Consider the following 20,134-nt stretch of genomic DNA (forward strand, 5'->3'; position numbering starts at 1 on the left):
ATGTGCTGTGTGAAGAAGTCCTCCCTTTTATCTGTCCCAGCTGTTGTAATCTTCTCTCATATGGTACCATATTCAACCTCAATAATACCGCACTCTCTCTCTCTCTCTCTCTCTCTATATATATATATATATATATATATGACTGGGACTAATCCTTTTTTTTAATTAAACTCTTCAGTAGTTTTCAAATATAAGTGCTCTTAAAGAATCTGAGATGTTATAAAAGTGAGTTGTAAATTTATTAATTTGCATTCATTGGAACTAACTAGTTCTTATTTGGGCTCTTTTTTTTAATTGTCTCATTGAAATCGGTTTTCCTCTTATGAATAAATCTCTTAAGTCTATAAATCCCAATTTCTTTCCACAATTTGTATTGTGCATATTTATCTAGAAACTTAAAGTTGGGGTGTTCCAAAATGGGACATAATGGGGACATGGGAAAAGCTAACAATTTCATATATTTATGCCATATTTGAATGAGTTCACTAGTGAAAGGGTTGTACATTATAACTTAATTTCTTGGAAATTTAGGTAAATATAATAGGAGGTAGAAAAGTTAGTGTCTTCAGATCCTTCTATCTGAGTCCAGTCATGGGCCCTATTCAACTTTATGAGTTTAACAACTCACATATAACTTACACCCCACACACTGAATCCTTGAGGCTGCAATCTGATACTCACTTACCTTGGAGTAAGCCCTATTGAATTCAATGAGACATGTTTCTGTGAAGGCATGCATGCGATTGCACTGTTTGGCTATTTACAGAAAGACCACCCTACATGCTGTCCTTCAGACCCACCTGGTGATGGGAAAACCCACATCCACTGATTAAGGACAGGAACCCTATCTCCACTTCCACAGGGCTGCTTGGTTTGCCACACTCTCCCCCCCACCCCTGTGCTCAGCGTCCAGGATTCAAAACGGGGCACTTTCTCCCTGAATGGGACACTTTGCCCAATGGTAGGGCCTGCTGCCCTGAAGCTGGATGTTTACACACAAAGAGCCCAATGCCCCGGCAGTGTGGAAAATCCATTGCAATTCTGCATGTAGCTGACAGTAGGACAGCAATGATGAAGACTGCTGGGAGCTGCCCGCCTGGAAGCCGTCCATATAAGTAGAAACTGAGATGAACTCCTGCAGCAGCAGCAGCAGCAAGTTGTGGCTCTGTCTGGAGCCGTTCTGTAAGCTGTGAGGGGGAGCGGCCACCTCACTCGGCTGGATATTGGCCCCAGATAGGGCTGCTATGAGGCCCTTTGCCTGGCACCTACAGTGGTATCTTTCTCCCAGCAGGTGAAAGCCTTTATTTTCTTCCAGGCGTTTTACAAATGTAGCTTTTAGATTTAATGGCTGTTTTACATTTACATTTATATTTATCTATTCCTGTGCTGGTTGTTCTTGATGTTGTTTGTATTTGATTCTTTGAACTGTTTCTATTCCATTATTTTAACTGTTTGTAATCTGCCCACAGAACATTTGTTATTGGGCAAATTAAAATATAATGAATAAATCATGAAATATAACAAACAATAAAGGCCAGCTAAATATGATGTAAATATGTTATTGCGTTTAATGTGCACATTTGAATGAAAATAGCCACCACAAGGCCACAGACAGAACAGCACTGGGACCCATGTTGAGTATTTACATTTTTGAAATGCACAGGTTAAAATGCAGTAATGACACATTTACCATCACATCTAGTTTGGCCCGAATGTTCCAGAGAACTGACATGAAGACCATCTTTTCGATGGGGGGGAAGTACGACAGAGTGGTCTTTCATAATGGCTGCTTAGGCCCACCAAGCACTCCTGAATGGGGCAGAGGTATTCAGAGGTTCTAGCCGGTTGCAAGGTACCCGGTCTTGCTGTTTATGTGTTACATGTTCATCCCACCCTTTCTCCTGCTTTGTCTCTTTTGCATGTTCCTCGGTAGAGGTGAAATTCAGGAGTGAGGTGTGTGTGTGTGGGGGGTGTCTGAAAGTCCTGGCTCCTATTAGCTGATGGCTGGCATTGTTTTCTTTCGCAGAACATTTCTTTCCAGAATGACGTGGCTATGTCACATTGTAGCATTGTTCCAATGGACATTCTGGGAGAAAACTGTGCTTACAAATGTAGGGATGGGCAAAAGCCCCTTACCTGTCCTCGAAGCTTGCTTCACGGTGTGGGGGAGGCGCTTCGCTTCTCCCCCCGAAGTTCATGCGAGGGGGGGAGGCGCCCCGCCTCGCCCGGCCGAAATTCAGCCTCTGGAGTTGGAACTTAGCCATTTTTACTGTTCTTTTGAAGTATTGTTTGGTTTTTAGCTGATAAGCGGTTAGACAGTAGGTCAAAGATAAATGTTAGCATTTTTTTCCTTCTTTCTCCTTTTTTATGTTATATTGTAATAAAGTGCATATTTGTGTGTGTATGTGTGAGTACACATATAAATCTATTTTTTAGATATGATACTACTTAAAATATATAAATGATTTGTTCCTGTTTTTATCTTTCTCTTAAACGTCTCTTTTTTCCCCTTTTCATTAGTATTATTACTATTAATATCACTATGGGGTTATTGTTGTTGCTGTACCTTGCTGGCTAAACCTTTAATGTTTATTAATACGTGTTAACTGAATAGTAATTTATGGCTAATGGAAATGGATTGTTTGCTTCTATTTCTGGGCTATAAGACTGTTTGGATATTTGGTTTGTTCTTATTGAAGTTTAATATAATTCTGATTTTTTCTGTTTTTTTCCTGTTTTTCTCTTCCTTCTTTTCCATCCTAGAGTTCTTAAAGAATTCAAATATGAAATTGTGGATCTTCTAACCAAAATATGCAACATGTCCCTAAGATCAGCCTCTGTAGCACAGCACTGGAAGATGGCCAATGTAACACCACTTTTTTAAAAGGGATCTGGGAAATTACAGGACCATTAGTTTAATGTCTGTTCAGGGTATATTGGTTGAAAGCGTTATTAAAAATAAAATTAGTAAGCATATAGATGGACAAGTCCTGCTGAAAAAGAATCAACATGGCTTTCATAAAGGTAAGTCCTGTCTCACTAACCTTTTAGTGGTCACTGATAGTGTCAATAAACATGTAGACAAGGGTGCTCCCGTAAACATGGTTTACTTGGTCTTCCAAATGGCTTTTGACAAAGTCCCTCACCAAAGACTCCTGAGCAAACTCAGCAGCTATGGAATAAGAGGAGAGGTCCTCTTATGGATCATTAACTGGTTAAATAACAGAAAGCAAAGAGTAGGAATAAATCGTAAATTCTCCCAATGGGGGGGAAGTCAACATTGGAGGGTTACACAGGAATCTGTTTTGGGACCAATGCTTTTCAACTTGTTCATAAATGATCTGGAATTAGGAGTGAGCAATGAAGTGGCCAGGTTTGTCAATGACACCAAATTATTTAGCGAGGATAAAACAAAAAGGGATTGTGAGGAGCTCCAAAAGGATCTCTCCAAACTGGGAGAATATGCATCCAAATGGCAAATGAGGTTCAGCGTAAGCAACTGTAAAGTGATAAACACTGGGGCAAAAAATCCCAACTTCAAGTATAACCTGATGGGATCTGAACTAGTGGTGGCCAACCAAGAAGGAGATCTTGGGGTTGTGGTGGATAGCTTGATGAAAATGTCAGTCCAGCCCAGTCAGAAAATGCAGCCACTATAAGAAAGGTAAATTGCCTTAAGGCATAATTGGAAAAGGAACTGAGAATAAAACTGCCAATATCATACTGCCTTTATACAAATCTGTGGTGCGACCACACTTAGAATACTCCATACAGTTCCGGACACCATACCTAAAGAAATATATTGTAGTGCCGGAAAAAGTGCAGAAAAGGGCAACTATGATGAACAAGGGGCTGCAGCAACTCCACTATGAGGGAAAGTTACAACAGCTGGGTTTGTTTAGCTTGGAAAAGGGAGGGTACGGGGAGACATGATAGAGGACTGCAAAATGATGCATGGTGTGGGGAATGTGGACAGGGAGACATTTTTCTTCCTCTCTCATGTTACTAGAACTTGGGGTCATCCCACGAAGCTGATTGGTGGGAGATTCAGGACAGATAAAAGGAAGTACTTCTTCACACAGCACGTAATTAAACTATGGTATTGCTACCACAAGATGTAGTGATGGCCACCAATTTGGATGGCTTTAAAAGGGGCTTGGACAAATTCCTGGAGGGGAAGGCTATCACTGGCTACTACTCCCGATGGCTATGTGTGACCTCCAGTATCAGAGGCAGGATGCCTGTGTACACCAGTTGCTGGGGAACATGGGCAGGGGAGTGCTGTTGTACTCGTGTCCTGCTTGAGGAGTCCTGGTCGACAGCTGACTGGCCACTGTCTGAACAGAATGCTGGACTGGGTGGGCCTGTGGTCTGATCAAGCAGGGCTCTTCTTACATACTTATGGACTGTGACCCTTTCGTGGCTGACAGCTTTGCTCCCTGAGTAAGTGGAACTTCTGGTGCCGTCAGGCCAGCTCAAGCAGTCTCCGAGGATTCACTGCCATAAGTGCAGTACAGTGTGGATACTTGGCAATTCCATAGCATTTTCTGAGTTTTCAGGGCCTTTTGCAGCTATTATCGCAATCATCCTTACAACAACCCTGTAAGGTAGATAAGAACTATTATATCACTATTGTGTATATGCCCCAAACCTCCTTGTGCATTAATGAAAAGGTGAGATTTGAACTGGGGAGAGACTTCCTCGTTCACAACTCTGCATTTTAGCTACTATGGTACACCAGGGCCAGCTACAATGATAATGGCCTTGGTCCTGCAATATTATAGCAACCAGCCATCTTTAAAGGAGCGGGGAGGGCAGGGGAGATACAACTTTGAAGTAGTAATAAACTATAGAGGAGCCTTCCCCAACATGGTGCCCTCCAGATGTTTTGGACTACAAGTCCCATCATCCCTGACCAGTGGCTATGCTGGCTGGGGCTGATGAGGATTCTAGTTCAAAACATCTGGAGGCCATCAGGTTGGAGAAGGCTGTGTGGAGTTAGAAAGTATCCTGGGGTCACCTGCTCTAAATATCTATAGCTGGTGGTATATTCCAAAGCTTGACTATGTGTTTGAAACAATTACAAGCTGACTAAAGATAACCTGGAAGCCTACACTTATAGTAAAGCCATTCCACTCCATCAAACTACCCCAGGAATACACATAACACACTTACTTGCACATCCTTCCTTCTACTTACTGCTCCCTGCACTTTTTGTCCCCCTTCACAAACCTGCATTCCAGTACTTCTTGCATCACTATGGGTTGCTGCACTGCCCCCTGTTGGATAGGAGGTCTAAACTCTGTGCCACCCTTGACAGATCTTTAAAGCAACGAGGAACTGGATTTCCTGTATCGACCTTTTCTATACGGGGCTGTTAATCCACTGTCTCTACTTTCGATTTCATTGCAGAATTGAGATCCAAGCACTACACAAACAGCCTTTCCTTTCCTGCTTTTCCACTACATTACTTCTAGGTGGCACAGTGGTATAGCAGAATTGCGCAAATACACAAGTAAAAAAAAAGTTCTCTTCTGCTTTTACAATTAAATATAGAACGTTCCCTCCTCCAAAAAACTTGCGGAAAGTGCTCTTTAGACACAGAAGCGAAACTGCAGGGTCACAATATTGTCTAAAGAACACGTAAACAACTGTGAATAGGGAATGACGAGCGCTAAATATATGCCTTGTGTAAAAAAGCACTTACACTAGATGCCCCCCCCCCCCGAGCCCTCTAACTCTATGATTCTAACATAGTGCCAAGAAAGATAACTGAGGAAGAAGCCCCATTTAAGCACAGAAATTACCCTATGGTGGATGTTCCTGATGAAAGGACTTCCTCTGGATCCTCTTTTGTGTCCCCTAAAAGGGATAGATCTCCAGGTAGTGGTTGTCCAGGTATGTTTGTCGTGCTCTGAATCTTGGCAGAGGAAGATGATTCTGTTGCTAAAAAGTGAACACGGATAAACAGATTTCCTTAGTTAAACAAACTTTCTTGTACCTAGTAATAAAGAGGCCTGTGTGTCGTTTGCAACAAAGGAGTCCAAATGAGACAGGGAGAAGAAAATTATGGATAATAACCCATATTCTGGCCTCAAAACCACAGTTTTCAAAGGGAGCAGTACTAGTGTGTTTCTCCCAACCCAGACATCTGTGTTTAAAAACCACCGTACAACATACATCCAAATTAAACGTGACTGCAACCAACCCATTTAATTTGGATGTCATGCGTGCGTGTGCCAAACTCAGGGTGATGTCATTTGTGTGATCTTTAAAGTAAATAGCAAGCACAGGGCACCTGATCCAGACTGGGATGCTGGTGGAACAATTGGGGGGCTTTAACCCTTTGCCTCCCGCTACAACCCTGATCCAGATTCCTGCGGTGGAAGGGGGAGAACCTGCTATTTGCATTGGGAAGGAAAGCTTCCACTGATGCAAGTTTGCATGTGTATGAAATATGAAATTAAATTCAGCATTCTGGTTGCGAATCTCCTTAGGGTGAAACTGTGCTTGATGGCTGGAGACTAGGGATGTATGAATCCCTTACCTTGCTCCGCTGAGGAGCATCCGCGGTGGGGGGAAGGCGCTCTGTCCCTTCCCCTGGAATTCTGCCTGGCTGTCTCCGCTCCGCGGCCAAGCCGCGGAGCCACTGGCCGGCTCCGGCCGCCCGCACCGGACATCCAGCCACTGGGCAGCCCTGCAGGGACGCAAATGGCGGCTGTCATAGCCGCCGCCATTTGCGTCCCTGTATTGAGCCGTGATAGGCTACGTAAATATTTACGTGGCCGATCACGGCAGGGAGAAAAAATAAAATTTCCCCCTGCCGTGATAGGCTACATAAGTACTTATGTAGCCGATCATGGCAGGGGGAAAAAAACCCCAGTGTATGCAAATGGGGTATGCCATTTGCGTACGCTGGGGTTCCCCCCCACCGCCGTGATAGGCTACGTAAATACTTACGTAGCCTATCACAGCCTCCGCAGGGACGCAAATGGCATCCCTGCGTTAGCCGTGATAGGCTATGTAAGTATTTACGTAGCCTATCACGGCTTGAAGAGGAGGAAGCGAATGGTGGCTGCAGGACGGCTGCCATTTGCAAAGCAGCAAGGACAGGAGCAGGTAAGTGCTCCGTTTCGCGCGCCTTTCATGGGGTGGGGGCGGCGGGGACTTCATCCCGCACGCCTTTCGTGGGTTGGGGGGGTGGGGGCTTCGTTCCGCGACGGATTTCGGGGGGGCCAAATGCACTGGCATTCACCGAGATCTGTCGCGGAATTCTCTGGCATCCCTACTGGAGACCCAGGTCTTTAATCCTGGGACTGTCCCTTTGCTTTTTTCGTGCGTGCCTAAAAATCCAGCACTTTCCAAGGGATGCCATTCCCAAGCTCGAGACTTCCTTGCCTTTCTGCAGTTTTTTCACCATGTCCCCACCCCACCCCCAGTTGCATTGTGGAAGGAAAGAACAGCAGGAACATCTGTATCCCACCAGTTTTGCAAGTACAAACACTGAAAAACCTCTTTATCAACGTTTTCATTGTTTCACTAAGACTGAGTGAATTAAAACACACATTAAAAAAAGCAACAAGGACTCAGGAAACAAGCAACTAAAGACTGATGGATAGAAGGAAACAAATTCAGGAAACAATTAAAGGCCTGGTTTGAACAACACCAAGAGTAGCAGGCAGGAAAGCTTGGCTAAGGGAAGGCTGCAATGCTGAGCACACTTCCTAGGGAGGACGTCCCACTGAACCGAGTGTTTTCTTTTGAGGAAACTGACGTCGGATCCTACTGGCGGGCAGCAGGTCAGCAATGCGGTGCCCGTCGCTGCCTTTGCCGTGGGGTCGGGCACTGCCAGCCTGCAGTGGGGACGGAGCACTACGCAAGTTCCGCACGTGACCGGGTACAGGGGCCGTGAGGGGTCCCCTTTGACAGAGGACAGTCCTCTCTGTGAAGGGCTCTCCAGTCCGATTCCGCTTTAAAGGAAAAGAGCCATAAGAACTGTTGCCCATCCAGAGGTAGCACCTGGACAGCAGGCAGAACAGGGAGACACACAGGGCACCTGGGGTCATCGACATGAACAGGGAAGGAGAAACGCTTTGGGGTATTCTCCAGAGCATCAAGCCGATGAGAGAGGCTTGCTCCCGCCCCTCTGCATGCTCCCCTGCCCAGGGACGTTTCATGGAGGAGGTGAGAAATGTCCACGAGTTCACCCGACACCTCTCCCCCTGCTTGTACATTTGAAAATAAGTTTGAATTACAAAAGCGGCCCTCTCCATGCACCCCCCTCGCGCCCACCGACTGAAGCAGCAGTACCGAAGCCCCGGGACAGACGACGGGCAGGCAGGCAGGAGGCGCCCAGGTCCTGCACGGAGGCAAAGGGCTGGCCTGGGATTGCCTCCCTCTGCGAGAGCTCTGGAGCCAGAGGCGGCGGTGGCTGCCTGGGCTGCCCCGGCCCCGAACTAAGCCTCCTCCTTCCCCACACATAGGCAGGAAAATCACACAGTCAGGGGACTCTTCTGAATGGGGAAAGCAAAGGACTGCGGAGGGGAGACACGGGGGACTGCGTGACTGGGAAAGGAGTGCATTACAGGCTTGTGCCTATGAACGGAGGAAGCAAACTAATGGGCCATTCTGCTACGTGGGAAGGAAGTTTGGGTCCAAAAGCGCCCTGGGTGGCCTCACCCCTTGACCAGCTCACTGCCAGGTCACAGAAACACCACGCCCAGGATTTAATGCGGGGGGACCGGGCACACTGCAGCAGAACTACTCGGGAGCCGCTTTAAGGAAGAAAGACGCACTGAAAGGACTTTCCAAAAAGGCACCTTTCCCAGAGGGAAGCTGCAGGGTTGCTGCAGATTGGCCTCAACGTGACGTGCCGCAAACGACCCTGAAGTGCCCTCCCTCCACACTAAATCACCTACGGAGATTGGGCCCTGGTCAGTTTTCCATGCTATGGTGAGACTGACTGTATTTTGTTTAAATTATAGCAATTATTTCTACATTTGCATCTACACATATAGTTTGGCACATGCACATTTTATGCCAATTGCTGCCCTCTCTTTGGCGATGCATTCCCTCCTTTGGGGCGATTCACAGAGGCCATCCTCGCTAAAGGGCTCCGGTGCAGAAACAGCCTCGGAGGGAATTCAGTGCTGCTGCTGCTCCCTGTGCGACGCTCCCCTCAGACAAAACTCCCCGGCCAACGATCCCCGGAAAGCATCACTCACCACCACCTTCTAAGTACTCGGCAATGGGCCGCAGGCTCGGGAAGACTTGGTTTTCCAGACACTGTAGGAACTGCTCGTGCGCCGATTCTCCTTTTCCCAGCACTGTGTCGATCAGGCTTTCTACCAGCTGCGGTGGGTCCTTTATCCGAGTCAGGGAGGAGGCCTCGGCCCGCGTGAGGATCCGGTGGAACTTGGCCACGTTCAAGACCACTTCTGGGGCGGTTAGAAGCGTTTCCGCTAACTTCCCTCTGGCCACCCGCATAAAATCGGAGGGTTTCTTCGCAGCAGCCGTGGCTTCCGGGGTGGCGCAGCTGAAGACAAGCACACAATTGGTTCATTTGAAAGACAGCAGCTCCAAACAAAACATGACACTATTCACAGTGTTTGGCCTCGTATGGTTAGATTTTTTATTCTTATAAAAGGGACATATAAGTGGAGGAGGGAAAGATTGTGAGCCGGATCAGGACCATGGCATAGGGCAGCGGTGGGCAACAGGGTACCCTCCAGACATTTTGGACTACAGTTCCCATAATCTAGACTTTAGATTTAGGTTTAGACTCCTGGCGGCCTTTCCCCTCTGCAAGGGTGGGGGACCTATTAAAATGGTCCGCCCCCGGCGATTAATGGATTCCGATGGATTCCAGAGGGCTCTGGGGGATTTTCCTGCTGGTATGGCTGGTGCTCCTGTCGAAGCCCAGGTCGCTCTGTGGAATGCAGAGATGACTCGGGCGGTTGACACGATCGCGCCCAAGCGCCCTCTCCCTCTGAGCAGAGCCCGGCCAGCTCCTTGGTATACACCTGAGCTGAGAGCAATGAAGCAAGAGGGGAGACGGCTAGAACGCAGGTGGAGGAAAACTTGTGCTGAGTCTGACCGAACACAGGTAAGAGCCCACTATCGAGCCTACTCTGTGGCGGTGAGGGTGGCAAAGAGGCAGTTCTTTTCCACCAGCATTGCATCTTCTCAGTGTCGTCCGGCGGAGCTTTTCCGAGTGGTTCGCAGCCTGTTACATTCTGGGCCAGGGAGAAGACGGTGGAACCCTCGGTAGCACGCTGTGATGAGTTTGCGCGGTACTTTGAGGATAAAGTCGCTCAGATTCGTCATGAATTGGACACCACCATTAATGCAGTTCCATTGGTAGAGGCGTTCAGAGCACCGTCTGGTCCAGTTTTATTGGATGAGTTTCAGTTACTGAGGCCTGAGGATGCGGACAAGGTGCTTGGCCAAGTCCGATCGACCACTTGTGTGCTTGACCCTTGCCCTTCATGGCTTATTAAATCAAACAAGGAGGGGTTGTCCGGCTGGGTCCAGGAGGTTGTAAATTCCTCCTTGAGAGAGGGAGTGGTGCCTGCTGCTTTAAAAGAGGCAGTAATTAGGCCACTCCTGAAAAAGCCTAACCTGGACCCAGAGGATGTTAACAATTATAGGCCAATGGCCAACATCCCCTTCCTGGGCAAGGTGCTTGAGCGGGTGGTTGTAGGACAGCTCCAGGCACTGTTGAATGAAACGGATTATCTAAATCCATTTCAATCGGGCTTCAGGCCTGGTTTTGGAACGGAAACTGCCTTGGTCGCCCTGTGGGATGACCTCTGCCGGGAGAGGGACAGCGGGAGTGCGACCCTGTTGATTCTCCTGGACCTCTCAGCGGCTTTCGACACCATCGACCATGGTATCCTTCTGGATAGGTTGTCTGGGTTGGGAGTTGGAGGCACTGCACTACAGTGGTTCCGCTCCTACTTGGATGGCCGATTCCAGAAGGTGGTGCTGGGGGATTATTGCTCTGTGCCATGGCAATTGTGCCATGGGGTTCCACAGGGCTCTATTTTATCCCCCATGCTGTTTAACATCTACATGAAACCGCTGGGGGAGGTTATCCAGAGGTGTGGGCTGAGGTGCCATCAATATGCGGATGACACGCAGCTCTACCTCTCTTTCTCATCAAAACCAGGTGAGGCAGTGGCTGTTCTGAACCAGTGCCTGGGCACGGTAATGGACTGGATGAGGGCTAATAAACTGAAACTCAATCCAGACAAGACGGAGGAACTGTTAGTGGGTGGTTCGTCTGCCCGGCTAGGTGATATTCAACCTGTTCTGGAGGGGGTTGCACTCCCCCTAAAGGATCAGGTTCGTAGTTTGGGGGTGCTCTTGGATCCAGAACTGTCACTTGAGGCACAGGTGAACTCAGTGGCACGGAGCACTTTTTATCAGCTTAGGCTGGTATACCAACTACGCCCTTATCTGGACAGAGATAGCCTAGCTACAGTTATCCATGCTCTGATAACTTCTCGTCTGGATTACTGCAATGCGTTATACGTGGGGCTGCCTTTGAAAACGGTCCTGAAACTTCAGCTGGTCCAAAATAGGGCAGCAAGATTGTTAACAGGGACTGGCCTGCGAGCTCATATTACGCCAGTACTTTTCCAGCTGCACTAGCTGCCAGTCCATTTCCAGGCCCGATTCAAAGTGCTGGTGTTAACATTCAAAGCCCTTAACGGCTTGGGGCCAGGTTACCTGAAGGATCGCCTCCTCCCATATGTGCCTGCCTGGACCTTAAGATCATCAGCAGCGGCCCTTCTCCGTGAGCCCCTGCCAAAGGAAGTGAGGCGGGTGGCTACTAGGAGGAGGGCTTTTTCTGTTGTGGCACCCCGGCTCTGGAATGAGCTCCCTAGTGAGGTTCGCCTGGCGCCTACACTGTACTCCTTTCGGCGCCAGGTGAAGACCTTTTTATTTTCCCAGGCATTTTAGCTTTCTAAATTTTTATCTTTGCTGTTTTAAATCTGTATTTTAAACTCCTGTACCCAGTAGTAATGTATGGCTGTGAGAGCTGGACTATAAGGAAGGCTGAGCGCCGAAGAATTGATGCTTTCGAACTATGGTGCTGGAGAAGACTCTTACGAGTCCCCTGGACTGCAAGGAGGTCAAATCAGTCCATCCTAAAGGAAATCAACCCTAACTGCTCATTGGAAGGCCAGATACTGAAGCTGAAGCTGCAATATTTTGGCCACCTAATGCGAAGAGAAAACTCCCTGGAAAAGACCCTGATGCTGGGAAAGACTGAAGGCAAAAGGAGAAGGGGACGGCAGAGGATGAGATGGCTAGATAGCATCACGGATGCAATGAATATGAACTTGAGCACGCTCCGGGAGAGAGCGCAGGACAGGAGGGCCTGGCGTGCTATGGTCCATGGGGTCACGAAGAGTCGGACACGACTGAACGACTGAACAACAACAACTGCTGCTAAGAAAGCAAAGTGGCTTTCTGATGAGGCTTTACAAGTAGCTCACGAAAGAAGGGAAGCAAAAAGCAAGGGAGAAAGGGGAAGATATACCCAACTGAATGCAGAGTTCCAGAGAATAGCAAGGAGAGACAAGAAGGCCTTCTTAAATGAACAATGCAAAGAAATCGAGGAAAACAACAGAATGGGAAAGACTAGAGATCTCTTCAAGAAAACTGGAGATCTCAAGGGAACGTTTTGTGCAAAGACGGGCATGATAAAGGACAAAGAAGGCAGGGACCTAACAGAAGCAGATGAGATTAAGAAGAGGTGGCAAGAATACACAGAAGAACTATACAGGAAAGATCTGAATGTCCCTGATAGCCATGATAGTGCGGTCACTGAACTTGAGCCGGACATCCTAGAGAGTGAAGTCAAGTGGGCCTTAGGAAGCATTAGTAACAACAAAGCTAGCGGAGATGACAGTATTCCAGCCGAGCTATTTAAAATCCTAAAAGATGATGCTGTTAAAGTGCTGCATTCAATATGCCAACAAATCTGGAACACTCAACAGTGGCCACAAGACTGGAAAAGGTCAGTTTACATTCCAATTCCAAAGAAGGGCAACACCAAAGAGTGTTCAAAGTACAGCATAATTGCGCTCATTTCACATGCCAGCAAGGTGATGCTCAAAATCCTACAAGCTAGGCTTCAGCAGTATGCAAACCGAGAACTACCAGAAGTACAAGCTGGGTTTCGAAGAGGCAGAGTAACTAGAGATCAAATCGCCAACATTCGCTGCATCATGGAGAAAGCAAGAGAATTCCAGAAAAAGTCTATTTCTGCTTCATTGACTACGCTAAAGCCTTTGATTGTGTGGATCACAACAAACTGTGGCAAATTCTTAAAGTGATGGGAGTACCAGACCACCTTACCTGTCTCCTGAGAAACCTGTACGAGGGTCAAGAAGCAACAGTAAGAACCAGACATGGAACAACCGATTGGTTCAAAATTGGGAAAGGAGTACGACAAGGCTGCATATTGTCACCCTGCTTATTTAACTTATATGCAGAGTACATCATGAGAAACGCCGGGTTGGATGAATCACAGGTCGGAATTAAGATTGCTGGGAGAATTATCAACAGCCTCAGATACGCAGATGATACCACCCTAATGGCAGAAAGCAAAGAGGATCTCAAGAGCCTCTTGTTGAGGGTGAAAGAGGAGAGTGCAAAAGCTGGTTTGAAACTCAACATTAAAAAAACGAAGATCATGGCATCTGGCCCCATCACTTCCTGGCATATGGAAGGGGAAGAAATGGAAGCAGTGACAGATTTTATTTTCTTGGGCTCCAAGATCACCGCAGACGGTGACTGTAGCCATGAAATTAAAAGACGCTTGTTCCTTGGGAGGAAAGCTATGGCAAACCTAGACAGCATAGTAAGAAGCAGAGACATCACCTTGCCGACAAAGGTCCGTCTAATCAAAGCTATGGTTTTCCCAGTAGCAACGTATGGCTGTGAGAGCTGGACTATAAGGAAGGCTGAGCGCCGAAGAATTGATGCTTTCGAACTGTGGTGCTGGAGAAGACTCTTACGAGTCCCCTGGACTGCAAGGAGGTCCAATCAGTCCATCCTAAAGGAAATCAACCCTGAGTGCTCATTGGAAGGACAGATACTGAAGCTGAAGCTCCAATATTTTGGCCACCTAATGCGAAGAGAAAACTCCCTGGAAAAGACCCTGATGCTGGGAAAGACTGAAGGCAAAAGGAGAAGGGGACGGCAGAGGATGAGATGGCTAGATAGCATCACCGATGCAATGAATATGGACTTGAGCACACTCCGGGAGAGAGCGCAGGACAGGAAGGCCTGGCGTGCTATGGTCCATGGGGTCACGAAGAGTTAGACACGACTGAAGGACTGAACAACCAATACCAGAGATTAGCAATAGTGATCTCCTCCTAATCCTCTTAATCACCTAACTCCTCTGATCCCTTTAGTTTATTATGTTTGGTTTGAGCTGAGAACAGTACATTGTGACTAGCACAAAAACTACTCGGCCAAACTGTCTGAGGTTTGGCAGCTTGAATGACCCTCATTGAGGTTGCCAGGTGACCAGATTTCATGTACCTTTGTGCAACCAATGAAAAGTTATAGCTCTTTGCTTTGAGAGCTTTTGCTGAAAAAAGCACCAGCCTGCCTGCCAGCCTGTTTTCCCAGGTCATATGTATTCCATTCAGCCAAAGAGAGCCTGAGGTCATCCACTGTGAAGCTGAATGGGAAAGTAGTACTAGGGGAGAGGGGTTATTTGCACTTCTAAGAAACCTACAGCAGAGATTAGGGATAGTGACCTCCTACTAATCTTTGCTTAAACACCCAACTTCTGTGATTGATTATCCCTTTATGACCTTTGGTTTGCATTTCTGAGAACAGCACATTTTATCTGTGCCTAGCACCAAAACTACTGAGACAAACTGTCTGAAATTTGGCAGATGGGATAATCTCTTTTGGGGCTGATGGGTCCCCAAATTTCATGTATTTTTCATGAAAACTGAAAAGATATGGCCCTTTCTCTTTTCCAATGTAAGTCAATGGGAAAATGTCAAATGTGAATAGATTGGAATTCAGAATCTCACTTGGATCCGAAGTGAAATGGGTTGGGACCGAATTTGTCTGAAGCAAAGCAGGGCTGCTTCAGAAGGTCTGAACTGGCATCCAAAGCAAAGCGGGGGTCTGTGCACAGCCCTAATTTTCATCACAGCCCTAATTTTCATCACAAAAATAATTTTCATCCACCACAACCCCAAGATCTCTTTCGTGGTCAGTCACCACTAGCTCAGATCTCATCAGGTGATACTTAAAGTTGGGATTTTTTGCCCCAACGTGCATCACGTTACAATTGCTTACACTGAACCACATTTGCCATTTGGACTCCCATTCTCCCAGTTTGGAGAGAACCTTTTGGAGCTCCTCACAATCCCTTTTCATTTTAACCACCCTAAATAATTTGGTGTCATTGACAAACATGGCCACTTCATTGCTCACTCCTAATTCCAGATCATTCATGAACAAGCTGGAAAGCATTGGTCCCAATGCAGATCCCTTTGGGACTCCCTGATATTGAGTTTCCTCTATTGGGAGAATTTGCCATTTATTCCTATTCTCTGGTTTCTGTTCTTTAACCAGTTACTGATCCATAAGACGACCTCTCCTCTTATTCCATGACTGCTGAGTGTCTTCAGGAGATTTTAGTGAGGGATTTTGTCAAAAACCTTTTGGAAGTCCAAGTAAACAGTGTTGACCGGATCACCTCTGTCTACATGTTTATTGACACTCTCAATGAACTCTAAAAGGTTCATAAAATAAAGGAAAATACATTTACTCACAAAGATTCTTGCATATAAAATGCAGGTACAGCATAGAGTTTCAAAAGGGTTTTTTCAGTCCATTTTGTGTTCTATTACAATAGCAGGAGCAAAAGAGCAAACGCATATGCTCCCAGCCATGGTGAAAGTTGGGGGCGCGGGGGGGGGTGGAGAAATCGCAGGAAAACTCATTGTAGACAATAGAGATGCTAAGGCTAGCTAAGGTCAAAATTCCCATGAATTAAGTAACTGCAACACTGCCCCCTTCCAGTAACTTGCAGATGAGGTTGCAATATTCCCAATGCCAGAGAACAGGCCTTCAGAAATCTCAGCAGAACAACATCTTGTGGGGAGGGTGGCTGGGTAGAGGACCAGGCCACAGACAGAAATACAGCTGCTTTGCGTGCACTTTCCCCTCGAGCCAGATTGGGATTGTCGCCTCTGGGGGAGGAGGCTTTAACCCTTTGCCTCCACTGCAGTCCCAATCTGTACTGGCTCCTTGCACCTGTTATTTGCAATGGGAAGAAAGCACCCATCCTTGCCAATAGGCACTTTCCTCCCACTAAAACAGCATGTGCAGGGGAGGGGGGATTTTGACTGGGGCTGGGGCAGGGGGAAAGGATTAAAGCCCCCTCCCCCTATAGCAGGGGTAGGCAACCTGGTGCCCTCCAGACATTTTGGACTCCAACTTTCAGAAGCCCCAGCCAGCATGGCCAGGGGTCAGGGATTATTTATTTATTTATTTATTTATTTCTATACCGCCCAATAGCCGAAGCTCTCTGGGCGGTTCACAAAAACTAAAACCAAACAACACACAATAAAACAATTTAAAATATATAGAACATTAAAACCACAATATAACAATTTGTTGTTGTTCAGTCGTTCAGTCGTGTCCGACTCTTCGTGACCCCATGGACCATAGCACGCCAGGCCTTCCTGTCCTGCGCTCTCTCCCGGAGCGTGCTCAAGTTCATATTCATTGCATCCGTGATGCTATCTAGCCATCTCATCCTCTGCCGTCCCCTTCTCCTTTTGCCTTCAGTCTTTCCCAGCATCAGGGTCTTTTCCAGGGAGTTTTCTCTTCGCATTAGGTGGCCAAAATATTGGAGCTTCAGCTTCATTATCTGTCCTTCCAATGAGCACTCAGGGTTGATTTCCTTTAGGATGGACTGATTTGACCTCCTTGCAGTCTTATTTAACTTATATACTCTGATTATATACTCTGCATATAAGTTAAATAAGCAGGGAGACAATATGCAGCCTTGTCGTACTCCTTTCCCAATTTTGAACCAATCGGTTGTTCCATGTCTGGTTCTTACTGTTGCTTCTTGACCCTCGTACAGGTTTCTCAGGAGACAGGTAAGGTGGTCTGGTACCCCCATCTCTTTCAGAATTTGCCAGTTTGTTGTGATCCACACAATCAAAGGCTTTAGCTGGTATTGGTAGTATAATATAATATAATATAATATAATATAATATAATATAATCCCTCTCCCCTAGTACTACAGCTTCAGCTGGATGACCTCAGGCTCTCCTTAGCTGAATGGGAAAGCAGGCTGGCAGAGGAGGCAGAGAGGCAGCTATTGGCAAAGTCGCTGGCACATGGCTGGTGGAGAGAGAGAGAGACACCCATGGATGCAGCAGGCTGCAAATATGCAATAGGCCCATGGCTTCAAAGCCACTAAGCCCAGCTATTTCACCCAGGCACAGGGCACGGGGAACAGGGCAGGCGGGCAAGCAGAGGCTGACAGAGGCAGGCAGGCAGAGAAAGGGAGAGACCCATGGGTGCAGCGGGGTGCAAATACGCAATAGTCGTCCAGACTGAAGTGAGGACGAAAACAAACAAACCAGGCCTGCAAAGTGGGCACACTGACTGAAATATAGATGATGGTGAGTTCTCAGTTGGACTGGACCGGACTGAGGCCAGAGACAAACAAACAAGCCCACTAAGGGCATATTCAACGAAATATGGAAGATCCTAAGTTCTGAGTTGGACTGGGCCAGAAACAAACAACACAAGCCCGCACTCCGCTGCCTTACACCAGGATGCACTATCCGGACTTGAGAGCCAGCTTGGCTACCAGTGCTGCTAGTTGCAACAGCACCTCGCCCACCTCTGCCCCTGCCAAGACCCCGAAGATGCCTCATGCTGGGCTTGCTTTGCCACACAGTGTAGTATTATTTAAATAATAGATGTTATGTGTGTAGTGCTTTGCCCATGGTATTTTGAGATGTGGACTTGTGCGTAGTGCTTTGCCACACACTGTTTGCTTGACCACAACACAAGCACACACACACACACACACGCACACACATGCGCGCAAGCAAAAGAAAAGCAAATACAGAACTATGTAAAGCAAAGAAAAGGTTTTTTTAAAAAAAATGGTGGTGGGGGGGGAGGAATAAAGGAACTGAGAAGGGTGCCGGGAGGGCAGGGCAGGGAGAGAGGCAAAAACAAGGAAAGGAATATATGGGGGCGGGGGATAATGATCTGCCAAGGGCCCAAGGAAGACAGGGAAAACTACAAAGAAAGAGTTGCATTCAGAACGGGGGTGAGGGGTGAGGCAAAGAACAAGGCAAGGCAAGGCAACTAAACTACTTTTTAAATTTTTCTTCTATTTTTATAAAGAATATAGAAGGAAGGAAGGAAGGAAGGAAGGAAGGAAGGAAGGAAAGAAAGAAAGAAAGAAAGAAAGAAAGAAAGAAAGAAAGAAAGAAAGAAAGAAAGAAAGAAAGAAAGAAAGGGCGGGCAGGCAAATAAGAATGGTTGAATAGTTCAGACGGGCAAAGGGAGGGGAACCAAAGAACAAGGCAAGGAAAGGAGGAAACTAAAGTGCTTTTAAAATGTTCTTGGTTTTTTTAAAGAAATAATCTAGAAAACAAAGAAAGGGAATAGTTAACTTGAGAAGGGCTGGGTGGGAAAGAAGAAGCACTACAAAGCGGCAGTACAACGCGCACACACAAACACACACCACAGATCGAGCCAACTAACCAACTCTAAGCTCTCTAACCAACACTCTCTCTAGCAATGAAACAAATGCAGGCTTTTCTCCAATGTATACAATATTCCCTCCCCCGGTCCTGCACCACTGTCACTGATTGAAGACTGCTGGGTTAAGTTCAGCCCTAATTTGGCAACTAGGGTTGCCATTTGCCAAAGCTCACTCCCCCCCCCCTTCTCCCCCTCCCTGATCTTTCACTGGTGGATACATTTGAAGACAGGCTGTCTGGCCTTCAGAAGGCATCAGAATAGCTCTGAATCTCCGAGGCAGACCGAGATGCTTTGGCTGTGACCCGCTTCCTTTTGGACTGCCTCGGTGCTGGTCTCATTTGCTTCAGATCTCACTGAGGCACCACCGAAGCACCTCGATTTGCTTCGGTGTTCAGATGCAGAACCGAAGCAATGCACAGCCCTAATGAAAACGTCAGCCCAGTGTGCAGCTACTGTAAGAAAGGTAAACTTCATGTTAGGCATAATTAGAAAAGGAATTGAAAATCAAACTGCCAGTATCATACTGCCTGTATACAAATCTGTGGTGCGACCACACTTAGAATACTCCGTACAGTTCTGGACACCATACCTAAAGAAATATATTCTAGTGCTGGAAAAAGTGCAGAAAAGGGCAACTAAGATGAACAAGGGGCTGGACCATCTCCCCTATGAGGGAATGTTACAACAGCTGGGCTTGTTTAGCTCGGAAAAAAGGAGGGTAAGGGGAGACATGATAGAGAACTACAAAATGATGCATGCTGTGGGGAATATGGACAGGGAGACATTTTTCTCCCTCTCTCATCTTACTAGAGCGTGTGGTCAACCCATGAAACTGGTTGGTGGGAGATTCAGGACAGATCAAAGGAAGGACATGTTCACACAGCACGTACTTAAACTATGGAATTTGCTACCACAAGATGTGGTGATGGCCACCAATTTGGATGGCTTTAAAAGGGGGCTGGACAAATTCCTAGAGAGGAAGGCTATCAATGGCTACTAGTTGTGATGGCTATGTGCGACCTCCAGTATCAGAGACTGGATGCCTGTGTACACCAGTTGCTGGGGAACATGGGCAGGGGAGTGCTGTTGCACTTCTGCCCTGCTTGTGGGGTCCTGGTCGACAGCCGGTTGGCCACTGTCTGAACAGAATGCTGGATTGGATGGACCCTTGATCTGATCGAGCAGGGCTCTTCTTCCGTTCTTATGGACTGTGACCCTTTCATGGCTGACAGCTTTGCTCCCTGAGAACATCTGGTGCCATCAGACCAGCTAAAGCAGTCTCTGAGGCTTCACTGCCACGAGTGCAGTACAGTGTGGATACTTGGTGATTCCACAGCATTTT

General features: G+C 47.0%; 1 protein-coding gene across 1 annotated transcript in view; it reads right to left on the reverse strand.

Annotated features, from left to right (window-relative positions):
* Positions 1-20,134, reverse strand: part of LOC146342256 (interferon-induced very large GTPase 1-like) — a 104,105-nt gene that overhangs the window by 18,374 nt on the left and 65,597 nt on the right. Inside the window, 2 exon segments of the mRNA XM_084806006.1 lie at positions 5,808-5,946; positions 9,225-9,535. Coding sequence (XP_084662132.1) covers positions 5,808-5,946; positions 9,225-9,535 — 450 coding nt within the window.

This window comes from Heloderma suspectum, chromosome 6 (assembly GCF_057233095.1).
Source record: "Heloderma suspectum isolate Gila_16-S chromosome 6, 16-S_ref, whole genome shotgun sequence".
NCBI classification, from domain to species: Eukaryota; Metazoa; Chordata; class Lepidosauria; order Squamata; family Helodermatidae; genus Heloderma; species Heloderma suspectum.